This window comes from Macrotis lagotis, chromosome 2, assembly GCF_037893015.1.
Source record: "Macrotis lagotis isolate mMagLag1 chromosome 2, bilby.v1.9.chrom.fasta, whole genome shotgun sequence".
NCBI lineage: Eukaryota > Metazoa > Chordata > Mammalia > Peramelemorphia > Peramelidae > Macrotis > Macrotis lagotis.
This window is the reverse complement of record NC_133659.1, coordinates 336,900,963-336,923,991: the sequence shown is the minus strand read 5'-3', so window position 1 is coordinate 336,923,991 and position 23,029 is coordinate 336,900,963. Positions and strand designations below refer to the sequence as shown.

The 23,029-nt window shown below is 50.9% G+C and overlaps 1 protein-coding gene across 12 annotated transcripts in view; it reads left to right on the top strand.

Annotated features, from left to right (window-relative positions):
* Nucleotides 1–23,029, top strand: part of PPP6R2 (protein phosphatase 6 regulatory subunit 2) — a 130,971-nt gene that overhangs the window by 103,609 nt on the left and 4,333 nt on the right. For 11 of the 12 annotated variants that reach the window (XM_074227178.1, XM_074227177.1, XM_074227181.1 and 8 more), the window contains 12 exons: nucleotides 2,406–2,609; nucleotides 3,191–3,255; nucleotides 5,054–5,169; nucleotides 10,700–10,785; nucleotides 11,251–11,331; nucleotides 11,436–11,533; nucleotides 13,008–13,065; nucleotides 13,340–13,464; nucleotides 16,599–16,801; nucleotides 17,343–17,508; nucleotides 17,761–17,849; nucleotides 18,809–19,028. In XM_074227178.1, the coding sequence (XP_074083279.1) occupies nucleotides 2,406–2,609; nucleotides 3,191–3,255; nucleotides 5,054–5,169; nucleotides 10,700–10,785; nucleotides 11,251–11,331; nucleotides 11,436–11,533; nucleotides 13,008–13,065; nucleotides 13,340–13,464; nucleotides 16,599–16,801; nucleotides 17,343–17,508; nucleotides 17,761–17,849; nucleotides 18,809–19,028 (1,511 nt within the window). The remainder of the gene's footprint in view (nucleotides 1–2,405; nucleotides 2,610–3,190; nucleotides 3,256–5,053; nucleotides 5,170–10,699; nucleotides 10,786–11,250; nucleotides 11,332–11,435; nucleotides 11,534–13,007; nucleotides 13,066–13,339; nucleotides 13,465–16,598; nucleotides 16,802–17,342; nucleotides 17,509–17,760; nucleotides 17,850–18,808; nucleotides 19,029–23,029) is intronic. The other variant, XM_074227183.1, reaches the window with a different exon arrangement.

The following is a 23,029-nucleotide window of genomic DNA, read 5'->3' as shown; positions in this document are numbered from 1 at the left end:
TAGTCTTTCATCACATTTATATGCCATACTTTGTTCAACTGTTATTCAATCTTTGGGCACCACTCAGATTCTATTCCTTGATACCTCAAAAAGAATTAGTAGCATTTTTGTCCATCCTTAGTGACTTCTTTCCATATTAGCTCGTAAGCAATTTGCCCTTGGTTTATCCTTTATGATTGTTCATTTATGTTTCTTGACTTCCATGTTGAAGTTGAGAGTTTTCTGTAGCTCTGGTCTTTCCATCAGGAATGCTTAGAGGGGAAGGTCCATTGTTCCCCTGTTGTATTTGACTCGGTGTGCTGAGTCTGTTCTTCTTGGTTGCAAGTATATATTCTTTGCCTTTTGGAAAAGAGAATTCCAAAGTTCCCAAGGTAGGTTGTGGGGCAGCTAAACACTGTGTGGTCCTGACTGGGATTCCTGGGATTTCTCTCTCTTATTGATAATTTGACCTGGAAAATGACTCTCTGTATTTGTCTTGAATTTCCCCATCAGGATTTGATCTGGTGCATTGTCTAGATTTCTTTGGAGGAATGGGTGGAAAGGGGCCTGCTGTATTCCTTCTCCTTGGCCATCTTTTCTCCATTCTCCTTAAGTCTTTCAAAATTATTCATTTTTACACTGATAATGTTATGGTATAAATTATTCTCCTGGTTCTTATCATTGTCCTGTGCATCAATCCTTCATAGTTTTCCCAGGTTTCTCTGAAACCATCTTTATGTCTTATGGCCCAGTCACATTCCATTATGTTTAGGTGCCTTGGTTGCTTCAGCCATTCCCCAAATGATAGGCAGCACCTTAGTTTCCTTATAAATCTGCCTCTCTTCTTGTAGGACGTGGTAGTCTGTAGTCAGTAAGAGCACATGCTAAGAGTTGCCAATGTCAGGAGGCACCTGGGGGACCCTCCCTCTGAATGAAGGGCTCGGACTTTGTGTCCTTCCCAACTCTGCGTTACCATCATTAAGATACAGTCTAGAGGGGAGATAAAGGACATATGCTAACAGGCAATCCATTCTCAGACAAAATGATGGTGGGCTGAGGCCATCATACATAGGGAGGCTAGGAGGGACCTGTCCAAGAGGAGCCAGTGGAGGCCGGATCTGTATCTTCTCTACTTACAATGTCCTTGCCCTGGGTTCAGCAAACATTTCAAGGCATAGGGCCTTTCAAGGCAGATTCCTTTAAGTCAGATGTGATTATCCAGACACGAGCAAAGTCCACAAGCATTCAGCATGTGCCTGCTCAGGGCTAAGCCAGTGGGCCAAGCTCTGGGGATGGGGAGAAGGAGCCCAAGTCAAGCCCTGGCCTTGAGGAGCTCCCAGTATGTCAATGACCACTCACCAGTTCAGAGAGCTCATTTCAGAGAGAAGGCACTCATCCTGAGGAGACTGGGGAGAGTGAGAGCAGGAGGAAGAGTCAGGGAAAACAGGCAGAATCCAGAGCTTCATGGGTGAGGGACAGCTGGGAGGCCAGTGCCACTGGACTGCAGAGTACATATGGATGGGGGGGGGGGGAAGAAGATGGACAATCAGTCCTGAAGATAATAGGGAGCCATAGACAGTGACTAAAGAGAGGAGATGACATGGTCATGCTTAGGAAGCACAGCTGAGTGGAGGAAGGGCTGGAGTGGACAGAGACTTGAGGCAGGGAGGCCAACATAGTCTGTCCCTATAGTCCAGGCCTGAGGTGATGAAGGCCTGCATCAGACTGAAGACAGGGTCAGATGGAGAAGGGCCAGGATACCAGAGATGCTCGGAAGGTAGAAATGCCAGGATTGAGTCACTGCCTCACTGTGGAGTGGAATGAGAGTGAGGGGCTAAGTGACTGGGAGGGTGGGGGAGACAGTGAGGATGAGGGCATGTTTGCGGGGGAAGGTCAGGAAAGGTCCTGAGTTCAGTTTTGATTGGATTGCTGGGACATCCAGTTTTATCTGGGCATTTGAAAGGGCAATCCCGATGGTCAGGAGAGATGTCAGGACTAGACAGACAGATATGAGTCTCCTCTACCTGAGAGGTGGTGATCAGGAAAAATAGGGGGCCCAGAGTAGAGCCTTGGGGCACCCTCCCAAATGGTGAACATCCAGGAGAGTAGACAGAGGGACAAGGTAGGAAGGTAGGAGGAGAACCAGGATAGAGAAGAGGGCAAAATCACAGCAAGGTCACAAGGACTGTGCACTGGGAAGAGTGAAGACAGAAACAGTTGGTAAGGGTTGTCTATCCTGTAGTCCAGGGGTCCTCCCCAGTTTGAGGCCTCTTTAGGTCAGAGTGTCTAGCAAAGAGACCCTTTGAGCCCTTGAGGGACTCCAGGGGAGGGCTCTGGGGTGGGGGTGCACAGGCCTGGGCAGCTGCACACCCTTTCTGGTGGCCAGAGATGTCTAAGGGGCTGCTCTGGGCCTCTTTTTGCTCTAGGATTTGTTTTTTAAGTTCACCTGGAATAACTTTCTGCATTTCCAAGTGGAGCTGTGCATAGCAGCCATTCTCTCCCACTCAGTCCGGGACGGAGGATCAGCAGCCAAGGAGTTTGATTGCCAAGAGGAGATGCAGAAGGAGAATGGAAGTTTGGAAAAAAACGAGTTTTCAGAGGCCGGCTCTGGAAACGTAATGGTGACGCACGTAAGTCCAGCTGGAGGGACCGAGCCTCTTGCAGCATCCAGGGAGGCCTTCTTCAGACTGTAGGGACAGGCACAACAGATGCAAGCAAGCATAGCTCGGCTTGGTCCTCCAGCTTCTCCAGGGGATGGATGGGTGGGGGCTGCAGCAAAGCCCCTGCAACAAGTGGAAACCCTTCTTAGCTCCCCACCTCTGGTAGGAAAGACACTTTGGAGATCCAGGGGCCATTGCCTGTGAGGGAAAAAGAAGAGTCGGGCTTGCCTGCTGACCCTAATGGGGCTGGCACAGAAGGAACAGGCCAATCCACCCTGACATGACCTGGTGACCCACTTGAGCAAGAGCTCGACTGTTCATTAGCTCTGGCCTTTGCATCAGATTGGAAACCCTGGTGAAACTCACTGTCCTAGAGGGATTATGGGCCTGAGCTAAAGGTGAAGGTTGCAAAGCCTTCCCAGAAGTCACTGCTGCACTTTTTATCCTTCTCAGAAAAAGAACTAGATCCAGATCCTCGGGTTTGTTCAGAGAGGAACTGGGGGGGGGGGGGCATTTCAGACTGCCAGCTGATCTCCTGTCTCCTCCTCCAGTTGTTCCAGAAGTGTTGCTTGGTACAAAGGATCTTGGATGCCTGGGAAGCCAATGACCGAATCCAGTAAGGGTCTGCAGGGTCACCTGGGGACCCCAGGGGTGGAGGGAGACAGGGATGCCCCAGGCATTGGGAAGGTTGGTTCTCGCATCACTGCTGCCCACCTTAGCTCCACAGGCACTGAGCTGGAAGGATGTGGGGTTGCTGAGTTAGATTCATGAAAGGGCAGCATCCTCGCCCTGACAGAGTCCAGGAACTTAGAGTCTCAGTGGGAAATCAGTCTTTTTTTTAATGAGGGAATAGATCGGGTGTCAAAGGAGGTGGGAGGGAGAAGTTGTGGAGGCCTGGTGGTGGCTGGAAGGACACAAGCAGAGAGACAACTCCTGAGCAGAGGTAGTGGGGACTGGTCTTGCCTTTCCTGGATTGTCCTTTGCCTTTGGGACTTGAGTTTCTTCACGATTCTTTTCCAAGCTGCAGAAAAGGCTGGAGAGGAGATCCCCAGGAGATTCCAGGAAACCAAGAGTCCACTCTGGCAGTGACAATATAGGAGCAGCCCTCCCCAAGAGGGACAACCTATCTGCCTCAGTCCTTTGGGAAGCTGCAGAGGCCTTGCTGCCTGGGGCAGAGGGCTGTGTCTGGACCCCTGCCTCTGGGCAGTTGTGCTCCATCCAAGGGCTCCAACTCCTACCAGGGTTTCCCTCTAAATCTCCATAGGAGGGATGTGGGTCCCTCCCCCTGCCTACTCTTCCTAAGTTTGAGTAATGTACCTGCTAATAAGAACTAGCATTTCTAGAACATTCCAGTGTTTACAAAGACTTCCCATGGGATCTCATTGGAGCCCCACCACAACCCTGAGAGGGAGGTGATTCCCATTTTATTGATAAGGAAACTGAGGCAAACAGAGGTAAAGGAACTGCTCCTGGTCACCCTGCAGATTAGGATTCTGGCCAGGCCCAGTGCTCTGTCCACTACACCACCCAACTGCCTGCTTCCTTTTTTTTCACGGTTGCTCTTAAGAAATACCATCTTGGAGGAGGACAATAGCCCCCCTCTCTCCAGGCCCTGTGACTGGGGTTTGTGCTCAACTTCAGCTGCTTGAAGGGCAAATCTGAAATTCTGCCCTTTGGGATTGACTCTAGAACTCTCCTGGACCTAAATGGTCACTCCCCAAGTATTGATTGGAGTTTGGGGCTCTGCAACTCTCCTCTAGCCCTGCCCTCTTGGAGTTCGCCCTTTAGTAGAGGATGGAAGGCTAGGTACCCTAAGAAGCTTCCAGACAAAGTGCTCTCAGCTGGTCATGCTTCCAAGGCATGATTCCACTGAGTTCACAAATATTACAGAGACAAAAACAAGCCTCCCTGTCCTTGTCCCCCAAGAGCTAGGTTCTCCAAGAAGGATGCACCCCACCCAGACGAACCATTAGATGCTTATTGGAGGAGGCAGAGAGGATGGGAAAGGCTTTGTGGAAGGCAGACCCGAGGCCAGAGGCCAGTCCGGGAAAGGCGGGTGGCCTGGCCCTGGGGACTGAGGCCAGATCTGGGGAGGACCTGTAGGGGAAATGGCTCAAGTGATTCAGAAGGGAAATGTTGTATTTATTGTGGGGGAACTCTGAGGGTCCTTGAAGAATGACCAGAGGGGTTTCCTGGGAGGACAAGCCTGGCTCCCTTCATAGGATGGCATGGGGTGGAAGAGACCCAATGAGGCAGTGGTGCTATGGTCTCCCTGAGGGGGGAGGGGTGCCAGGATGTCCTGGACCTCGGAGGCCCTTGCCCTTGGTCTTCTCATTGCCAGAGCTGCTCTTCTGTGTTACTTTATCAGGGTCAAGTATTCTAAGCCTTAACTCTGGGGATGACTTTGTTTGTAGGGCCGAAGGTGGGATGAGGAGAGGAAATATGGGCCACCTCACCCGAATAGCCAATGCTGTCGTCCAGAACATGGACAAGGGCCCCATTCAGTCTCAGATCAGCTCGTTCATCAAAGGTATGGTTTTTCCTCTTTTTTCCTGCCTCTCTTAGCCTCTTTACTCCTGAAATGGTCACTCTTGGTGGCTTCCTCCCTCAGGAGCTTGCTACAGAACACTTGCATCGGTGGCTGCTTTTCCTCTTTTGGCCAACTTTGTCCTTTCCCAAGTCTTTTGTTCAAGACTCTCCCTCATCCATCTTGGGGTTCTGATGAGGATCCCTCTTAGAGCTTCTCCCCACCCTGGAATGATTATTCAGTCCAGGCCAAAGAACTCCCAGCCATGTGGAGCCAGCCCCCTTGATTCAAACCAAGACAGTAGCTAGAACCACCTGTGCCCATCAGCCTATGTCCTCATGAGTGAGAGCGAGGTTACTCAGCCAGCATTCCTGGACCAGACCCAAGGCTCAGACCTGCAGGGTCAGAGAGACCCAGGAAGCCCTCTCTGCCCCTCTTGGGAGAGCTAGTAGAGAGAGGGTGCCAAATGAGGGGGACAGTTTTGAAGGGCAACCCTGCGGCCTATAGAAAAGAAGGGGCAGGGCTTGGCCTTTGAAAGCCCACAATTACTTCCCTGCTGAAATAAAAACTAGAGAAAAATTTAGTCACCCTAAAAGGCCTGCAGACCTGACCCAGTGGACTGACTCACTGTGTGGCTGGGGGCTCTTTGGGGGAGGGGTTGCCTCAGTGCTCTGAGGTTCTCTGGTGCTGTGGTTGCTCAGGGAAACCCAATTGTTTCCTAGACCTGTGTCCTCTCCAGGAGGTGGACTGGGGTCAGCAAGGAAGAAAGCAAGGCCTCTTTCTTTTTTTTTTTGAATTATAAAGATTTTATTTATTTTGACTTTTACGATTTTCCCCCCATTCTTCCTTCCCTTCCCTCCCCCTCACAGAAGGCAGTTTGTTAGTCTTCACAATGTTTCCATGGTATACACTGATCTAAGTTGAATGTGATGAGAGAGAAATCATATCCTTAAGGAAGAAAAATAAAGTATGAGAAATATTAGAATTACATAGTAAGATAATGGAGGGTTTTTCCCCCCTAAATTAAAGGTAATAGTCCTTGGTCTTTTTTTTTTCAAATTGCACAGTTCCTTCTCTGAATCCAGATGGTATTTTCCATTGCAGATACCCCCAAATTGTGCCTGATTGTTGCACTGATGGAATGAGCAAGTCCATCAAGGTTGAACATCACCGCCCATGTTGCTGTTAGGGTGGACAGTTTTTCTGGTTCTGTTAATCTCACTCAGGATCAGTTCATGCAAATCCCTCCAGGCTTCCCTGAATTCTCATCCCTCCTGGTCTCTCTCTCTTTTTTTTTTTTTGCAAGTGAACTTTAATTTATTATTACTATTATTACAATAATTTTGTTATAAGTGTGAAGATAAATCCCCCTCCCCCCAAGAAGATGAGAAACCTCAAGAATAGTGAGAGAGAGAGGGAGGGAGGGAGGGAGGGAGAGAGAGAGAGAGAGAGAGAGAGAGAGAGAGAGAGAGAGAGAGAGAATGAATGTACTTCAGTCTGTGTTCAGACTCCAATGGTTGTATCTCTGGGGTGAGTTGCTTTCTTTATCATAAGTCCACCAGAGAAGTGCTTCTATATTTTCCCCATAGTTGCTATTACTAGCTGTACCTCCACTCTGTTCCTCCCCACTCTCATTTATTCTGTTCTCTCTCCTTTCATCCTGGCCCTGTCCAAAAGTGTGTTGAATCTGAGTACCCTCTCCCTCAATCTTCCCTCTCTTTTATCACCTATTCCCCCCTTCCCTCCCCCCATTCCTCCTTATCCCATCCCTTTCTTCTTATTTTTCTCTAGGGTAAGCTGGATTTCCTCACCCTATTAAGTGTGTATGTCATGTCCTCTCTGAGCCATTTCTGATGAGAATGAAGGCTCACTCATTCCCCTCTTGCCTTTCCCCTTTTCACTCCATTGAAAAAGCTTTTTCTTGACTCTTATGTGAAATCTCTCAGCTTCTTCTTCATCTCCTTTTCCTTCCTCCCAGTATCTTCCTTTATCACCCATTGATTCCATCTTTTTGCTATATTATACCATTATATTCAGCTCTTTCCTATATTCAGCTCCTTCCTATGTCCTGTCTATATATGCTCCTTCTAACAGCTCTTATAAATGAGAAAGTTCATATGAGTTATCAATATCTTCTTCCCGTGCAGGAATATAAACAGTTCAACATCATCAAGTTCCTCGTAGTCCCTCTCTTCACCAGAGTCCTGTACTTGGAGATCAAACTTTCTGTTCAGCTCTGGTTGTTTATATTAGCTCAACCTATCCATGAGCAGTTGATGTTTGCTCAGTTATTTAAATCTGATTTTATTTGTGTGAGAAGTGTTTTGTAATTGTTTTCATTGCACAGATTTTTTTTTTTTACAACAACAACAGAGGTCAGCCATGGACACAGACCTCCACCAATAAAAGCAGGATGTCCAAGTGCCAGATACTCAGTCTATGATGTTTCCTACATAACTCACAATTGTTCTAGACAGGCCATGTCAGAATCATTGTGGATGACTGCCTTTCTGGATAATGAATTTTTTAAAAATGGTGTGATTTAGAATAGATTCCCTACTAATAACTGGGGTACAGAGAACAATGAATGTGGGATCAAATGTATTCTCTTTATCAAAGGCCAATGCTATCCTACCTTAGCAGAATGAAGACTTGCTTCAAGTCATATTCATTTTTAAAAATAGCAGAAAATCAATGGCAAAAAAAAAGCTGCATTATTTGGGTTAAATCCATTTATGCCTAAACTAAGAACAAAGTAAATTAACTTTTCTAAAGCAAAAATAGTCACAAAATCATTAGTGATTGAAATAGTGTTCTAAAATGGTTAACTTTGCAAAGCTCTGTGATAGAAGCCATTCCTTAATTCAAACATCTGTGACCTAAATTGAACAACTATAACTCTTTGAAATTTAGAGCCTTGGAATCTGGCATGAAATGTGAAGCCCTTTCCTTTCCACAGCACACACAAACAAGATATGCTCAATTTACAAAAGAAATTTCAGCATACCTGGTGGTCACGTGGGCAGAACTGTAATTGTTTTAAAAGTTTCTGAGTCTGCCTTGGCCAATAGACTCCCAGGAATTTTATATTGTCTGAGGTTACTTTGAACAGATTTCTCTTTCTAGCTCTTTCGGCTGCATCTTGCTAGTCATATATAGAAAAGTTGAGGATTTATGAGAGTTTATTTTATATCCTACAACTTTGCTAAAGTTGCTAGTTGTTTTCCAATTTTTTTTGGATGATTTCTTGGGATTCTCTAGGTAGACCATCATGTCATCTGCAAAGAGTGAGAGTTTTGTCTCTTCCTTCCCAATTCTAATTCCTTCAATTCCTTTTTCTTCTCTAATTGCTGAAGCTAACATTTCTAATATGATATTGAATGGTAGTGGTGATAATGGACACGCTTGTTTCACCCCTGATCTTATTGGGAATGCCTCTAGCCTCTCCCTATTGAATATAATGCTTGTTGATGGTTTCAGATAGATACTGCTTATTATTCTAAGGACAGTCCATGTATTTCTCCACTCTCTAGTGTTTTTAGTAGGAATGGGTGTGCTGTATTTTGTCAAAAACTTTTTCAGCATCTATTGATATGATCATATGATTTCTGATAGGTTTGTTAGTGATATAATTAATTATACCAACAGTTTTCCTAATATTGAACCAACCCTGGATTCCTGAAATAAATTCTACTTGGTCATAATGTATTATCCTAGTGAAAACTTGTAATTGTTTTGCTAAGGTTTTATTTAAGATTTTTGCATCTATATTCGTCAGGGAGATAGGTCTGTAATTTTCTTTTTCTGTTTTAACTCTTCCTGGTTTAGGTATCAGCACCATATTGGTTTCATAGAAAGAGTTAGGCAGAGTTCTGTCTTCCCCTATTTTTCCAAAGAGTTTATATAGAAATGGAACCAGTTGTTCCTTGAATGTTTGGGAGAATTCACTTGTGAATCCATCAGGCCCTGGAGATTTTTCTTTAGGGAGTTCAATGATGGCTTGTTGAATGCTTTTTCTGAGATAGGGTTGTTTAGGTATTTAATCTCCTCTTCATTTAACCTGGGCAACTTATATTTTTGTAAATATTCATCCATTTCACTTAGATTATCAAATTTATTGGCATAGAGTTGGGCAAAATAATTCCTAATTATTACTTTAATTTCCTCCTCATTGGTGGTGAGTTCACTTTTTTCATTTATGATACTAGCAATTTGGTTTTCTTCTTTCTTTTTTTAATCAAATTGACCAGAGGTTGATCAATTTTATTGTTTTTTTCAGAAAAAACAACTCTTGGTTTTATTTATTAATTCAATAGTTTTTTGCTTTTGATTTTATTAATTTCTCCTTTAATTTTTAGAATTTCTAATTTGGTATTTAATTGGGAGGGGTTTAATTTGTTCTTTCTCTAATTGTTTTAGTTTTGTGTTTAGTTCATCAATTTCCTCTTTCTCTAATTTATTCATGTAAGCATTTAAAGATATAATATATCCCCTGACAGACTCCTAGAGTGTATCCCATAGGTTTTGGTATGTTTCATTATTGTCATTATTGAGGATGAAATAATTAATTATTTCTATAATTTGTTGCTTGATCCACTCATTCTTTAAAATGAGGTTATTCAGTTTCCAGTTAGTTCTGGGTCTATATCTCCCTGGCAAGGCCTCCTTCTTGAGCAGCTGTCTTTGCCACTGTGACCACAAATCATGGAACTCTCTTGGTTTTTGGGGGTCCCCACCCAGCAGCCCACGAGAGCTGAGATAAGCATACCCAGAGCCCATCCAGTTTGTCCAATGAAACAGGGCAGGGTGATTTCTGCCAATCTGGGGCAAGAAAGGGACAGTGCCCCAGTCACCACATAGTCCCTGGTAGGATGGGCAAGGGCTGGGTAAGCCTGGGAGGGCTGGTAGGTGATAATGAGTCTTGGAATGCCCTGGTGAGATAGGGGAGAAAAGCCTTGGATTAAGAGGCAGAGGGCCTGAGTTCAAGGCCTCTGTATCCACGCCAGTAAGAGTGCCAGGGTTCTCCCAAGGCTCTCCCTGGCTTGCCCCAAGGAAGCCTTCCCTGCTACTGGCAGCAGGCCTCCTGCCACCCAGACCCAGGAAGCTTTGTCGGGGTGGGGTGGGGGGTTCCTACATACCAGCTTTGGATTTGCTTTGAATCAATTCTGTCTTCCCGACTTTGGTCCCAAGTTTTAGGTCAAGGGCTCTGTTGCTCTCCTGACCATTTCCTTAACAATAAAAGGAGGAGGCCAGATCCTAGCAAAAATCGGGGCCCTCTTGTTCAAGGGGACAATGGGACACAGTGGCAGGAAGCCTGGGTTTTGAGACCAAAGTCCTGGTGAAATTCCAGCTCTACCACTTCTGCCCTGGGTGACCATTGCCTCTTTTTGTCCCCAACCTGAAAATGTGGGGCTGGGCCTCTGACTTCTGTGGGCCCTCCTGGCCCTGTAACCGTGAACCAGCATCTTAGGGTCCGGTATTTCACCTTAGCTCCAGGAGCTGTTCTGACCGTGGAGACCTCTCTTCCCTACAGAGCTTCCTGAGGACTGCCGAGGGCGATGGGAGAGCTTCGTGGAGGAGACGTTGCCAGAGACCAACCGGAGGAACACAGTCGATCTGGTGAGGAGGGCACCATGGGCCCTTCTAGGTTTGGGGTCCAACCTCAAGGTGTGGGACAAGGTTTGGGGAGACAGAGTCACAGGAACAGGAAGTAGAAGGGTCAGCATTTCACTTTTTTTTTCTGTTCATTAGTGGTCCTTGGTTTGACCCCAGTTTGACCCCTTGGTTTGACTCCTAATCCAGCTCAGGGGGAAGGTCAGCCCTTCTGTTTTGGACGTCAAGCCAAGGTCAAAGGCTTCTCCAGGAGGCCATTAGGGTTTGAGGGCCTGCCCAGGTGGTTGTGTTGGCCACCAGGGAGCTGAGGCTTGGAGGGTCTTTCCTGGGGACCATCCTCATCTGCAGGGACTTGAGCCATAGTTCCTTCAGGGTTCCCCCTCCCCTGCAGTCCCTGGAAGCAGGACAAGGGTGGTGAAGTTGACCCCTCCTCCCTGCTTGCCTACTCTGGGGCTGTTTTTTGTGTTCCAGGTGAGCACTCACCACCTCCACTCGTCCAGTGAAGATGAGGACATGGAAAGTGCTTTTCCTAATGAGTTGTCCCTGCAGCAGGTGAGTGTCACATCTGGTCCTGGAGCTCCCAGGCCCCAGAAAGGTGACACAGGGAGGCATGTTGGTATTCTCCCTCCTGACTGGGTCCTTGCCTTCTCCCCTAGGCCTTCTCTGAGTACCAGATTCAGCAGATGACAGCCAACTTTGTAGATCAGTTTGGCTTCAACGATGAAGAATTTGCAGACCAGGATGATAATATCAAGTGAGTTTGCTGCACTAGTTGGTGAGAAGAACCGGAATCGGGCTTCCTGGTCAGCCCCGGTCAGCCTCAACCCATCCCAGGAGAGCATGACTCAGCTCTTTTTGCTTAAAGTTCAGTTGGTTCTAAGCCCCTAATTCTTCTTCTCCTTTTTCCCACCCCCTGCCCCCCACAATCCTGTTGTAAATCTGTTTGGTTGGGCACAACAAGCACCCCCATGTTGGCCATGTCTAAAAGTCCCAGTTGCTCCCTGTCTGGAAGGCAGAGGCCGGCCTGGCATCACGAGCTATCTAAGATTGTGTTGGTCATTGTGCTGATCAGTGTTCCCGAGTCTTTCAGAGGAACTACATTGTTGTCATCCAGTTGAAGCTTCATGACCCCATTGGGGGCTTTCTTGGCAGAGATTCTGGAGGGGTTGGCCATTTCCTTCTCCAGCTCATTTGACAGATGAGGCAACTGAGGCAAACAGGGTCAGTGACTTGCCCAGGGTTGCACAGCCAGTGAGTGTCTGAGGCTGGATCTGAACTTGGAAAGATTAGTCTTCTGACTCCAGACCCAGCACCATGTGTATCTACCATGGTGCCTCCTAGCCACCCATCATTTACCTTGTTATCTTTGTCTAATTGTCCTCCCAGTTCTACTCACTTCCATAGAAGTCTCTCCAGGTTTTTCTGAAAGCCTCCCTTTCTTCATCAGCATGATAGCATCCCAGCCATTCCCCAGATGATGGACACTCTTCAGTGACTAATTCTTTGCCATCCCAAACAGAGCTGTCCAGCCCAAGCCCTTGTGGACATTCAAGTGACTCCCCAAGTAGCAAAAGGGCTCTCCAGGCTTCTAAGTGCCCTAGAAATGTTGATCTTTAGTAGCATGTTGACCTTTACTATCCTCCAGAAACCCTGAGATGGGCCCAACAGTCTTGCCTTGTGAGGCTTATGCATTTTGTGTTCCACAGTGGGATGTCACTGGACCCATCTGCAGATGAGGGCTGGAGACCCAGATGCTTTCCCTCTGGCCATTGCTGGGCCTGAGAGCTTGGATAGCTGTTCTAAATGCAGCTGGCATTCTTATGTGGCTGGAATTTCCCTTGTGGCCAAAGGCGCCAGCCTTTGCTTTATGGAATGAAGTTTCTGGGGGTAGTTGTGAACTTGGGAATGGACATGAACTGTACAGGAAGCTATTGAAGCTCATGGTCGGGTCTGGCTTAGGGATGTGCTGTTTGAGCCCAAGGTCATGGGGGGGGGGCAGGGAGGAGAGCTGCCAAACAGGCCTTTTTTATTTCTTTTAAATAAATTGCCTGGGAGGAGGAGTCTCCCTGTCTCTCCCCCTCCCATCAGCCAAAGGGACCTTTGGGAAGCTAAGGGTCAGCCCTTCTTTCCTGATGGCGCTTCTCCATTTGTCCCCACCCATTGTGGGGGGGGGGGGGGTTGCTGTGCAGGGAGATGTGTCTGAGCTTTCATGCCTGTCTTCGTTGCAGTGCCCCTTTTGACAGGATCGCCGAGATCAACTTCACCATTGATGCTGATGATGACAGTGTAAGTGGGCCCGGGGGTCGGGGGAGCCGGGTCTGTGGCTGGTGGTCTCCCCCCTGAGCCCCAATATGGGAATGGAGGCCTGGACACCAGCAGACCCAGTCTTTGGAGTTAGAGCCAGCCAAGGCCGGGAGAAGGGAAGGAACCAAGGAAGGTCCTGGGCAGCCCAGGACCACCCCCTCCAAGAGACTCTCCTGGCATCCTGCCCTTCCAGACTGCAGGGGCTTCCAGCACAGGGAGCGTTTTGGGAGCTAATGTCTGTGGAACTTTGTTTCAGCCCAATGCATCTCTGTTTGAAGCATGCTGCAATGACCGGATCCAGCCATTTGATGACAATGAGGAGGAGGACATCTGGGAAGAAAAGGAGATCAACTATGCAACTCAGGCCAAGTCCAGAACCAGGTAAAGGAGAGCCCCAAGCTCCCTCAGCTGCTTCCCGGGCCATTGGCCGCCTGCAGGTTGGGCCTGCTCTGGGTCTAGGCCTCTGGCCCTGGGCTGCAGTGGCCAGCCTGGACCTGGACCTCTCCCACTGCTATTCCTCTCCATCCCCACCTCCTTCTCACTGCCCCCTGGCTCCCTCTTTCTTTGCCTCCCCTTTGTCCTTCTCCTTCTCCTCCCCCTCTCCCCCCCTCCCTCCCCACATCCTCCCCTTTTTAAGTCCTCCTTCCTGCCTTTCCATCCCTAGTGGTTGACTTCCATGACCATTTGTTAAGCCCCCTTGTGTGAGACCCAAACAAGCAACCTCTGCCCTTAGGAGCTTATTGTCAAATGGGTCGGGGGGAGATGGAGGCAAGCAGGGACTCTGAGGAGGAAACTCCAAAGTTGAGGGTGGCATTTCAAGAGGTAGGGAGAACTGGGAAAGGGCCTCCTGAGCTTTCTTTGGAAGAAAGGCCTTTCCTGAAATGGGGGATTCCAATAGGTAATAGAAATGGGGGTGAGAGAAGCAGGTCCTAAGTAATGACATCTATGTAGATCTGGCAAGAGACAGATGAGAGTGGGGCTGTCAGCAGAAGGACCCTCTGCAGCCACAACAGGGCATCCTCCCCGGCATTCAGGGCAGGCCACCCCCTTCAGAGGCCACTCTAATATCTCTGGGGGTTCCTGCAAGCGCTAGACCTGTCATAGTCACAAAAATAGAAGGAGAAATGGTGAAGAACCAAGGGACCCCAGATCCGGGGACCAGTGGCCGAGCTCGGCTTAGTTCTTAGTGGAAGGGGGAGGATCTAACGAAGACCCAGTTCTTCTCTGAAGCATCCTCCTCTGGAGGAGAGAGACAGGTCAGAGAGATGCAGCATGATGGTGGGAGGGGGCTTGACCCCACCTATGTTATCAAATGGCCTTGACCTGGCCCCTGCCCTTCTGACTAAGGCATTTGGACAAAGTGAATCCTGATTCCTTCTGGCAGCCTGGGTAGCAGTGGGCTCTGGGCATTGGGAGGTGACCAAGAAGTGAGGCCGCAGCAGCTCTGGAGGCATCTCCTGAGCATTTTCTTCTAATTAAACTTTTGGGGACCCCTTCATTCTCTTCCTGCCTTTCTGACTGTTCTTTTTCTGGCTCCTTTGCTGGAGCCTGCCAACCAGAAGGGTCCCCCAGCCTCCCGCCATGACTGTGCTGAAGGTTCTCAAACCTACCCATTCTACTCCAGACTCTCTGCTGACCATCAGTCTTGCTGCCTCTGGACACCCACTGTTGTCCAGTCATTTCAGCTGGACCTGACTCTGGGACCCTGTTTGGGATTTCCTTGGCAAAGAGGCCGGACTGTGTGGGAGACGTCAGCACATCCACCACAGGCCTAGTCTGCAACAGCCCCCCTCCTCTCCTTCCCTTCTTCCTCCCTTTCCTCCCCCTCCTCTTCCTCCCACCTGGGAGTCTTCCTAGACTCCTCTGTCTGACACTGTCCAGTGGGCCCCCGAGGCCTCAGCCCCTCTGCCATGGCTGGAACACAGGGGCAGCCAGGTGTCTTACACACACACATACACACACACACACACAGGCATGTGCACACACACCCATACACACAATTTACATGAATGTGCACAGTTATACACATGATGCCCAAGGCTGCACACATCCACATGTGTTTACTCACAGACACACACATCTCTCCATAAACTCCAGGAGTAGATTCAAAAGGTTCTGTTGGGTTTGTGTGACCCTGGCTTTCTGGTGGCTCCATCTCTTTGACTTTGGACACTTCCTCTGGCCCCCCACCCCCTCCCCAGGCCAGGTACTGACCCCCTCCTCATCTCCACCTCCTGGCTTCCTTCAGGGTGAAGCCCCCACTACAACTCCACCTTCTCCAAGAAGCCTTCCTGGACCCCCTCCCTCGGTGAAGTCTTTCCTCTTGCTTTCCCTTTTGTGCCAATGGTGTTGCTCTCATTAGATAGTGAGCACCATGAGGGCAGGTGCTATCTTCCTCAGCCCCAAAGTGGGCCAGGAGGTTGGCTCACCTTCTGGAGCCTGAATTTTGGAAGGATTCTAATAAAATGGTGTGGGCAAAAAGTGGCAGCAAGGGTAGGCAAGGTCTTCCCCTTCCGTGTGATGACCACACTTGGGTTTGGCCCCTCTTTGCCAAGGCCTTGGGGGAGAGGAGGCTCAGGAGGAAGAGGGGGCCTTGGGGAAGACTGCTCAGATCAGAGAGTTCCAGAGGGAATCCCTGGAGTGAGATTTGGAGGAGATAACCATGACTGGTATCTCCTTGGATCTTCATCACAAGATTCTTGTTTTACTAATGAGGAAACCGAGGTAGGCAGAGATGAGGGAACTTGCAACTGCTAGACCAGGGTCACTTGGCTAGGAAAAGTCTGAGGCTTGACTGGACCTTGGGCTTCTCGGTGCTCTGCCCCTTGTGGCACCACCTCTAGAACCATCGCTGCCAGGCCGCCCCTTCCCCCCCACAGCCTCACGTAGGGGACCCTGAGGTCGCCTCGGCTTCCTGACCCTGGTGTCCAGGTGGTCCCAGTGTTGAGCCCCTGGCTGGGGGACTGGATGGGAGGACCTGGGTTCCAATTCGGACTCAGACCCTACCGGTCGAGGTGACCTTGGACAAGTTTCTAGTCTCCGCCGGGTCCTACAGCACTTGCCAGCATGGTGGGGGTCCAGGGAGGTAGAGTGCTCAGCTGTGGCTGGGAGGTGCCCCAGATCTGTGGGCCAGGTGAAGACAAAGCACAGCTTTTATGCTGAGACCCTCCACTTGACTCATTTGGTTCCGGGCACCAGCCAGACAGCTGCCCCCCCCCCCCCATTCGCCACTCTTGGGGTTGCTTGGTTTTGTTTTGTGGAATTATCCCCAACCCCCATCTGCCAAGTCCCACTCCCTCTTGCCGTGGGGGCCTTCCCTTAAGCTTAGAGGGAGATCGCCTGCCTCCCGCCACCTTATGCCTCAATCCTCGAGGGAAATAGCATAAGGGCTCAGAGACCGAGGCCAGTTTGGTGCCAGAGGTCTCCCACAGTTGGAGAGGGCTCCTGGCTCTGGGCTCCTGGAGCGTCTGGGACAATGGGCCCAGCCAGCCAAGCTCCTTTCCTTTCTGTGGCAGGTTTGGTGCTTCCCATACCTCAGAGTATTCCACTAAAAGTCATCTGGAGAATGGGGATCAGGAGGGCAGTGAGGACTCAGAGGACTCAGAGGACTCGGAGGAGGTGGCGGGCCAGGTCCGGCAGGCGGGCGGCACCCTTCCTGGGGAGAACAATACCACCACCTGCCGTGGCCTGCCGGATGAAGACCAGGCCCCCTCTGAAGGTGAGGGACCTCCTGGGGAAATTGCTGCCCTGTCATCACACTGAGGATGCCTAGTCATCCCAGTCCGGGCATGGCCCGCTTACAAGAGAGGCCTCCTGGCACGTTCCCCGCTGGTTTCTATCTGCTTCTACTTTGCACAGACCCCTTGTCCCAGAGCTCTCCAGGGCCCAAGAGGTTCCTCATGGTCTTGCTGCCAGGCCTCGACTTCACTTGGGCCCTTCAACATGTGTTCCCCACGTCCTTGCGTAGTCGGGGTTCAGTAACAGGAGCCCTGGGCCAGGAAAAGCTCTGGTACGGGGCCTGACCCCCTCTAGAGACCTGTCTGTGAACTGTGTCATCCTGATGGTCAGCCCAGGCTCCCAGGTACCATCCATTTGTGATGAGCAGGTCTGGCCCTCAGCTTGGGCCTCACATCTGGAGGAGATGCGGTCTTCCTCCCTTAGTGAGGACCCAGCTGTTGTCCGGTAACCATTGCTCTCTCCTCCCCCTCTGCCTCCTGCCTCCTGCTCCCCCCGGCTCCCTCCTCTCCCCTCCTCCGCAGGCTCTGGATGGACAGCAGTATTTGATGAGCCAGTAAATTCAAAGCCCCCTTCCTCAGGTGTGGCCATGGACATTGGTTCTCGTGTATGGGACGAAGCTGCTCCAGACGCATCTGCTTCAGAGGAGAAAGGCTGGGCAAAATTCACAGACTTTCAGCCGTTTTGCTGGTGAGCATCCTGGCAGCGAGGGCACCTTTGAGCTGGAAGCAGCCCCCAAGGGTCGGGGGCTGGGGAGGGGGCAGACACAGCACTTCCTTGCACCCCTTGTTCTCACGTCTTGGGCTTCTCTTTGAGACTGTTGATCCTAATTGGGCCAAGAATGTGTCTGGGAAGGTCAACAGGGCAACCCGCCCCGAGTCTTAGAGGCCTGGCTGCCCCGGCCACAGCCACGGCCATGCTCACCCCTGACCTCTTTTTCAGCTCAGAATCAGGTCCTCGATGCAGTTCTCCCGTGGACACAGGAAGCAGCGCCACTGAGCCAAAGCCCAAGCAGACGCAAGACAAGAGTGGTGAGTGACCGAGAGCTTGGGGGGGCCCATCTGGTAAGGAGTGAAGCTGAGGTGGGGCCAGCAGCACCAGCCCACAAAAGCAGCCTCACCCCTGCCCAAGTGAGCAGGTCAGCAGGAAAGACGACCCGTCCTGGCTGCCAAGGAGCTGGAGGCAGCCGGGCCTGGGGATGGACTGCACAGGAGATCCATGGCAGGGACGGTACAGATGAGGTCACAGTCTGAAAATAGTTGGGTTTTTTTTAAATTTGAAGCTTTTCTAAATATTCTGGTAACTTGTGGACCAAAGGAGGCCCCCCTAAGCCTGTCAGAGCAGGAATGTTCTCAGGGTCTCCCATCCATCGCTGCAGGAAGCCCCCTGGGGTAGGCAGGAGAAGGAGGGTGGTCTGTCCCAGAACAACACAGACTGCTCCCCTTCCTGTATCCTGGCTCTCCAGGCAAATAGAAACTTGAAAACCAAGTGTCCGTGGGCTAAGGGATGGATCCCAGGGCCTCCTGGGGTCAGAGCAGGGGACAAGAAAGGCCAAAATCGGGCGGCTAGGTGGTGCAGTGGATAGAGCACTGGCCCCGGAGTCAGGAGGACCTGAGTTCAAATGTGGCCTCAGACACTTAATAATGACCTAACCGTGTGGCCTTGTGCAAGTCACTCCTAACCCCATTGCCTTGTAAAAACTTAAAATAAAAGGCCAAAATCACTTGCATGTGGGAGGGAGTGATGCATATTGGTGGGACAACCTTGGCGCTCCAGATGCTCTGGTGCTCATAGGGCAGAGGGCAGATTGTAAGCCCGTGGATGTGCCAGTTCCAGTTGTTCCTGGGTTTTAGGCAAGTTTCAGAGAGTGGGTGGCAAGGAGCGTGGGTCTGCTTCCATACCTGGGGACCATTCTCCCAGGCTGGGGATACCTGTTGGCGGGGCTCCGCTCTCGCCAGTCTGAGTGCCCAGTTCTTCTCTTCCTTCACAGTCGGCCCAATCGCTCCTTGTGTCTGGAATGTGTGTGTGGTAAGGAAGGCCCCCCTGGTGGCTTCGGACAGCAGCTCCTCAGATAGCTCTGACAGTGCCGAGGAAGAAGACGAAGAGGAGAAGAAGAGTGGTATCATCACAGAAATGGTCAGCCCCGGATCTTCCCAAGAAGACCTCAAATTGACTGAGGACAGCAAGGAGGAGAAGGCCGTCTTGGGCAGGTGTGTGGGGGAGGTGGCTTGAAGAGGGGCTAGTTAGGGCTCTGGGGGGGAGGCTCCCCACGTCACCATCAGCCTTTTCCACCAAAAGGATCCTGGTCCAAGGGTCAGTTCTTCAGCTTGGCTGCTCCCCAAAGGTTCCTTTCCCACTCATCCTGCCAGAGCAACTGGAGCTTCTGGAGGGAGGCTCATGACATAGGAAGCTCTGGAAGAGGGGCTTGAAGCCCTCAGAAATGTTCCACCTGCCTCTCTTGAACACCTGCTGGGCCCCTAGCTCAGAAAAGCTGTCACTGTTGTGAAAAGGAAGACGGGGGCTGGGGGGGGGGACTTTTAGTTCCTCCTGAGTCTGATCTTGGGGAGTGGGGGAGACCAAGGTAAGACAGAACGGGGAGATGCACCAGGATGAGAAGTCCTTGGGGGGAGGGTGGAAGTAGGGGAAGGAGGCCTGGTCACAAAGGGGCAGAGAGGTCTGGTGGGTGCCCCCTTGGAGCCAAGTTTGAGAGCATCCCTAGGAAAAAGCAGCAGGAAGGGCAGCAAGGGGATCCCATATTGGAAGGGCTTAGCCTTTTTCTGTTTGGGGCCAAAGGGGCAGTGGAGAGTGGTAAGGGACATGGACCGTCTCAGAGGCTTGGAGATGCTGGGCAGTAGACAGGCTGGCTGCTGAGGTCCCCCTCTCTCTAGTCTGGGGCCACGATCTCATGCTCTGCACTCAATGCCTGGTCGATTGGTCCATTACATGGTTTCACCTGGCTTGAGGCATAGGAAGGACTGGTTGGCACGGTTGTGCCTGGGCCATTCAGGTGGGGAAGCTGAGTTAGCACTTCTTTCTTTTCTCTTCCTGTCTTCCTCTCCCTCTGGAGGTGGTCACTAACGGGACAGGAAGCTTAGAACCCCCACTTCCCAACCCCTGGCTTCCCTACCTGTGTGGCTGACCTCTTCGGACCACCCACTGCCCGGAGCAGGATTATGGCCTTCATCCTGTACATCTGACCAGTCCTTGTAGCCTCACTCTACAGAGTTGGTAGTGCTCCCACCTCCTCTGGATGGATGGGCCAGCCCCCCTCTCCTTGCATAGCCCTCCTGGCCCATTGGCTGCTCTCTTGAGGGAAGACAGAAGCCAGACCTTGGAGGGCCTGGAGGTCCAGCTTCCTTCACTGGTCCGTGCCTGAGGCCCGGGGAGAGCTTGTCTGACAAAGCACCAGCCATGGACCTAGCCCAAGGAAACAGCTTCTTACGAGATGGGGACCCTGAGCAGAGAGAAGGACTTCCCCCAGCCCACCCCAACTAATCTCTGTCTTGAAGCATTTGCTCCCCAGTGGGGAGAGGAAACAGGGAAGATGCACCTTCATTTGATTTGGAAAGAGCTATCTTTCTCTTCTCCACAGGGCAGGGCTTGGGCCTCCCTGCTGGACTCATGCCCCCAGGGGACCCGCAGGCCCCACCCTCCGCGTTGAAACTTGGCAGGGGGTCCGGGAAGGCCCTGGTCACAGCAATCCAGCAGGGGCTGGAGCCGGTAGAAGACAAGAGGACAGTTCCTTTGTCAGGACTTGTAGCCCTTCCTCTCTCCTTACTGTTCTGGTGAACCAGGCCAGACTGGACACTGCATGGTTGGGGTTCTCAAAGTGTCTGCGGAGAGGTCCCACTTCCAAATAGATGGTCTTCTTGGTTCCTGACCTTGCCTCTTAAAACTCCATTCAGGGCAGAAGCCAGTCTTCCTCTGGTCCTCTCACTGTTTTCTAGTGCCCCCTGTAGGGGCTGCCAGAGGAAGGGTGACCAGCGGCCCAGGGCCGCTTTGGTGCCCCCAAGATCCTCAAAGGCAACGTTCTAAGCACGTGAAAGCCCAGCTGACTGAGATGGGGATCCTTCGTGGGAGAGACAGCAGCGAGGACCCACCTGAGCCTTGCTGATGCTGAGATGGGGCAGGGTCGAGGACCTTGAAGGCTTCCCCAACAAAGGACCCAGACAAAGGTCTGGGCCGAATGAGATGGCACTCAGGTCCCTTCCAGCTCTGAGACCTTGATCCTGGGCTCAGGGACAAGTGGCTTATGGGGCGGAGGTTGTTTATTCACTTTCTACTTTGTGAATGAGGTCAAAAGTGGAAGGGCAAAGAATAAGCACTGAAGGAGCACCTAGGGTGTACCAGGCCCAAGGTTTCTCAGCCATAAGCTGGAGAGGCCAAATCACCCAGCTAGGAAGTCATCAGATTTGAACTCGACTCTTTCTGACTCTCCCGTGCCATCAGAGACCACTGGATGCTACTTCCCAGAGTAGAGGAGCATTTGAGTGTTTGTGCAGGGGAGCATCCCCCACCCCCAGGACCAAGATAGCAGGGAGGTGAGGGGAGGGGGCCAAATGGCCCCCCACCCTCAACCAGCCCCCATTCCCACACCCCCTCCACCAGCACCCGAGAAATCTTGTTTTCAAAAGTTTCTCTTCTTTAGTATGATAAAGAGGAGGGGGGCAGTGGCCGAGAGGGGAGAGTGCGACAGGGCGGGATGCAGTGTCCAGATCTGTGGCACCCAGAATTGTAATCCCCATACACAGGCATCTGGACGGCCAGGGAGGCTTCCAATCCCCGTTTCCTTTGGCAGATGGGAAGAAGCCCCCGGCAGGGTCAAACTCTAGATGGAGCTGGGGGCTGGCTCAACCGGAGACCAGAAACGCCGCAAGCTTTCTAGATGGACGTGTGGCCAGGTGCAGGGGACCTTGTGGAGCCATGTGCCAGACTTCAGCATTAGCAGTGGATAGTTAGGGTTTGGGTTCTGTCTTCTTTTTCCTGAGGATTCTTGTGGAAGTCCCACCTCCTCTTCCTTCCCGGCAGCCAGCCTGGCCAGAAGAAGGGGCAGCTCGGCTCTGTCCGCCAGCCGCTGTCTGGCCTTCACAGCCGGGGAGTGCCGGGCAGTGCCTCAGCTCCCGGCCCGGGCCATCATGGTCCTTGAGCATGATGATTCCGTGGGGCTTGCTTTGGGCTTTGCGGGGACACCGCTGCCCCTGCCCACCTTGGCCTTCTAGCAGCCCAGGAGCCATCAGATTTCTGGGTTCTCGTCAGGAAGTCAGTTCCTTTATCTTTTACCCCCAATCATCATTATTTACCTAGTTTCTGATCTGTGGCACTCACTTTATTTCCAATTCTTTATGGCCTTAAAAGACATACACCGTGAATGGTCCTGCGTGTCGGGGGCCTTGCCTCACTTCTTTCTTCCCTAGGGAACGTTCCAGGCGTTGGCCCCATGGAGCCAAGGGCCTGACATTTGGTCACTTTTCTTTTGGAGCATAGTTCCAAATTAAAACCACGTTTGTGTAAATGACACTGCCCAGCTGTGGCCCTGCTATGGACAGCACTGAGGATGAGAGGCCCAAGACCCTCCCTCCCTCTCCAGGCCATATTTGCCATAAGTCACTATGTCTCTCCTCCCTGGGACACCAGAAAGCTGTCCTTCATCTTGAGGTCTGTGGGAGCTGAGGCCAGAGCCACAGAGATGCTACCTGGTGGCCTTGATCGTAGAGCTCCACAGGTTCAGGCAGTCTCTTTAGGATAGTGGTGACCCTTGCCCACTGCGCCTGGGCTGGCTCCGGGAACCTTCTCACCAAAGGGACACTTGGAAGGTCTGCTTGTGTTGGTCGTGGGGCTGAAAGGCCTGGGCTCTTGGCCTCCCATTGTGGCCCCTGCCCTTTGCTCGGCCTCTGCTTCTTTATCTGGCCAGTTTTGCTTTTTAAAGCATTCTTCTCCTCAGTAACTTTTTGAACTGTTTTATCCATTTGACCTAAGCTGGTTTTTAGCATGCTATTTTCTTCAGCATTTTTTTGGATTTCCTTGACTAAGCTGCTGACTTCATTTTCATGTTTTTCCTGCATCTCTCTCATTTCTTTTCCCAGTTTTTCTTCTAACTCCCTCATTTGATTTTCAAAGTCTTTTTTGAGCTCTGTCATAGCCTGATCCCAGTTTCTGTTTTTTTTGGGAGTCTTTAGATGCAGGAGCTTGTGTTTCCTCATCTTCAGACTGA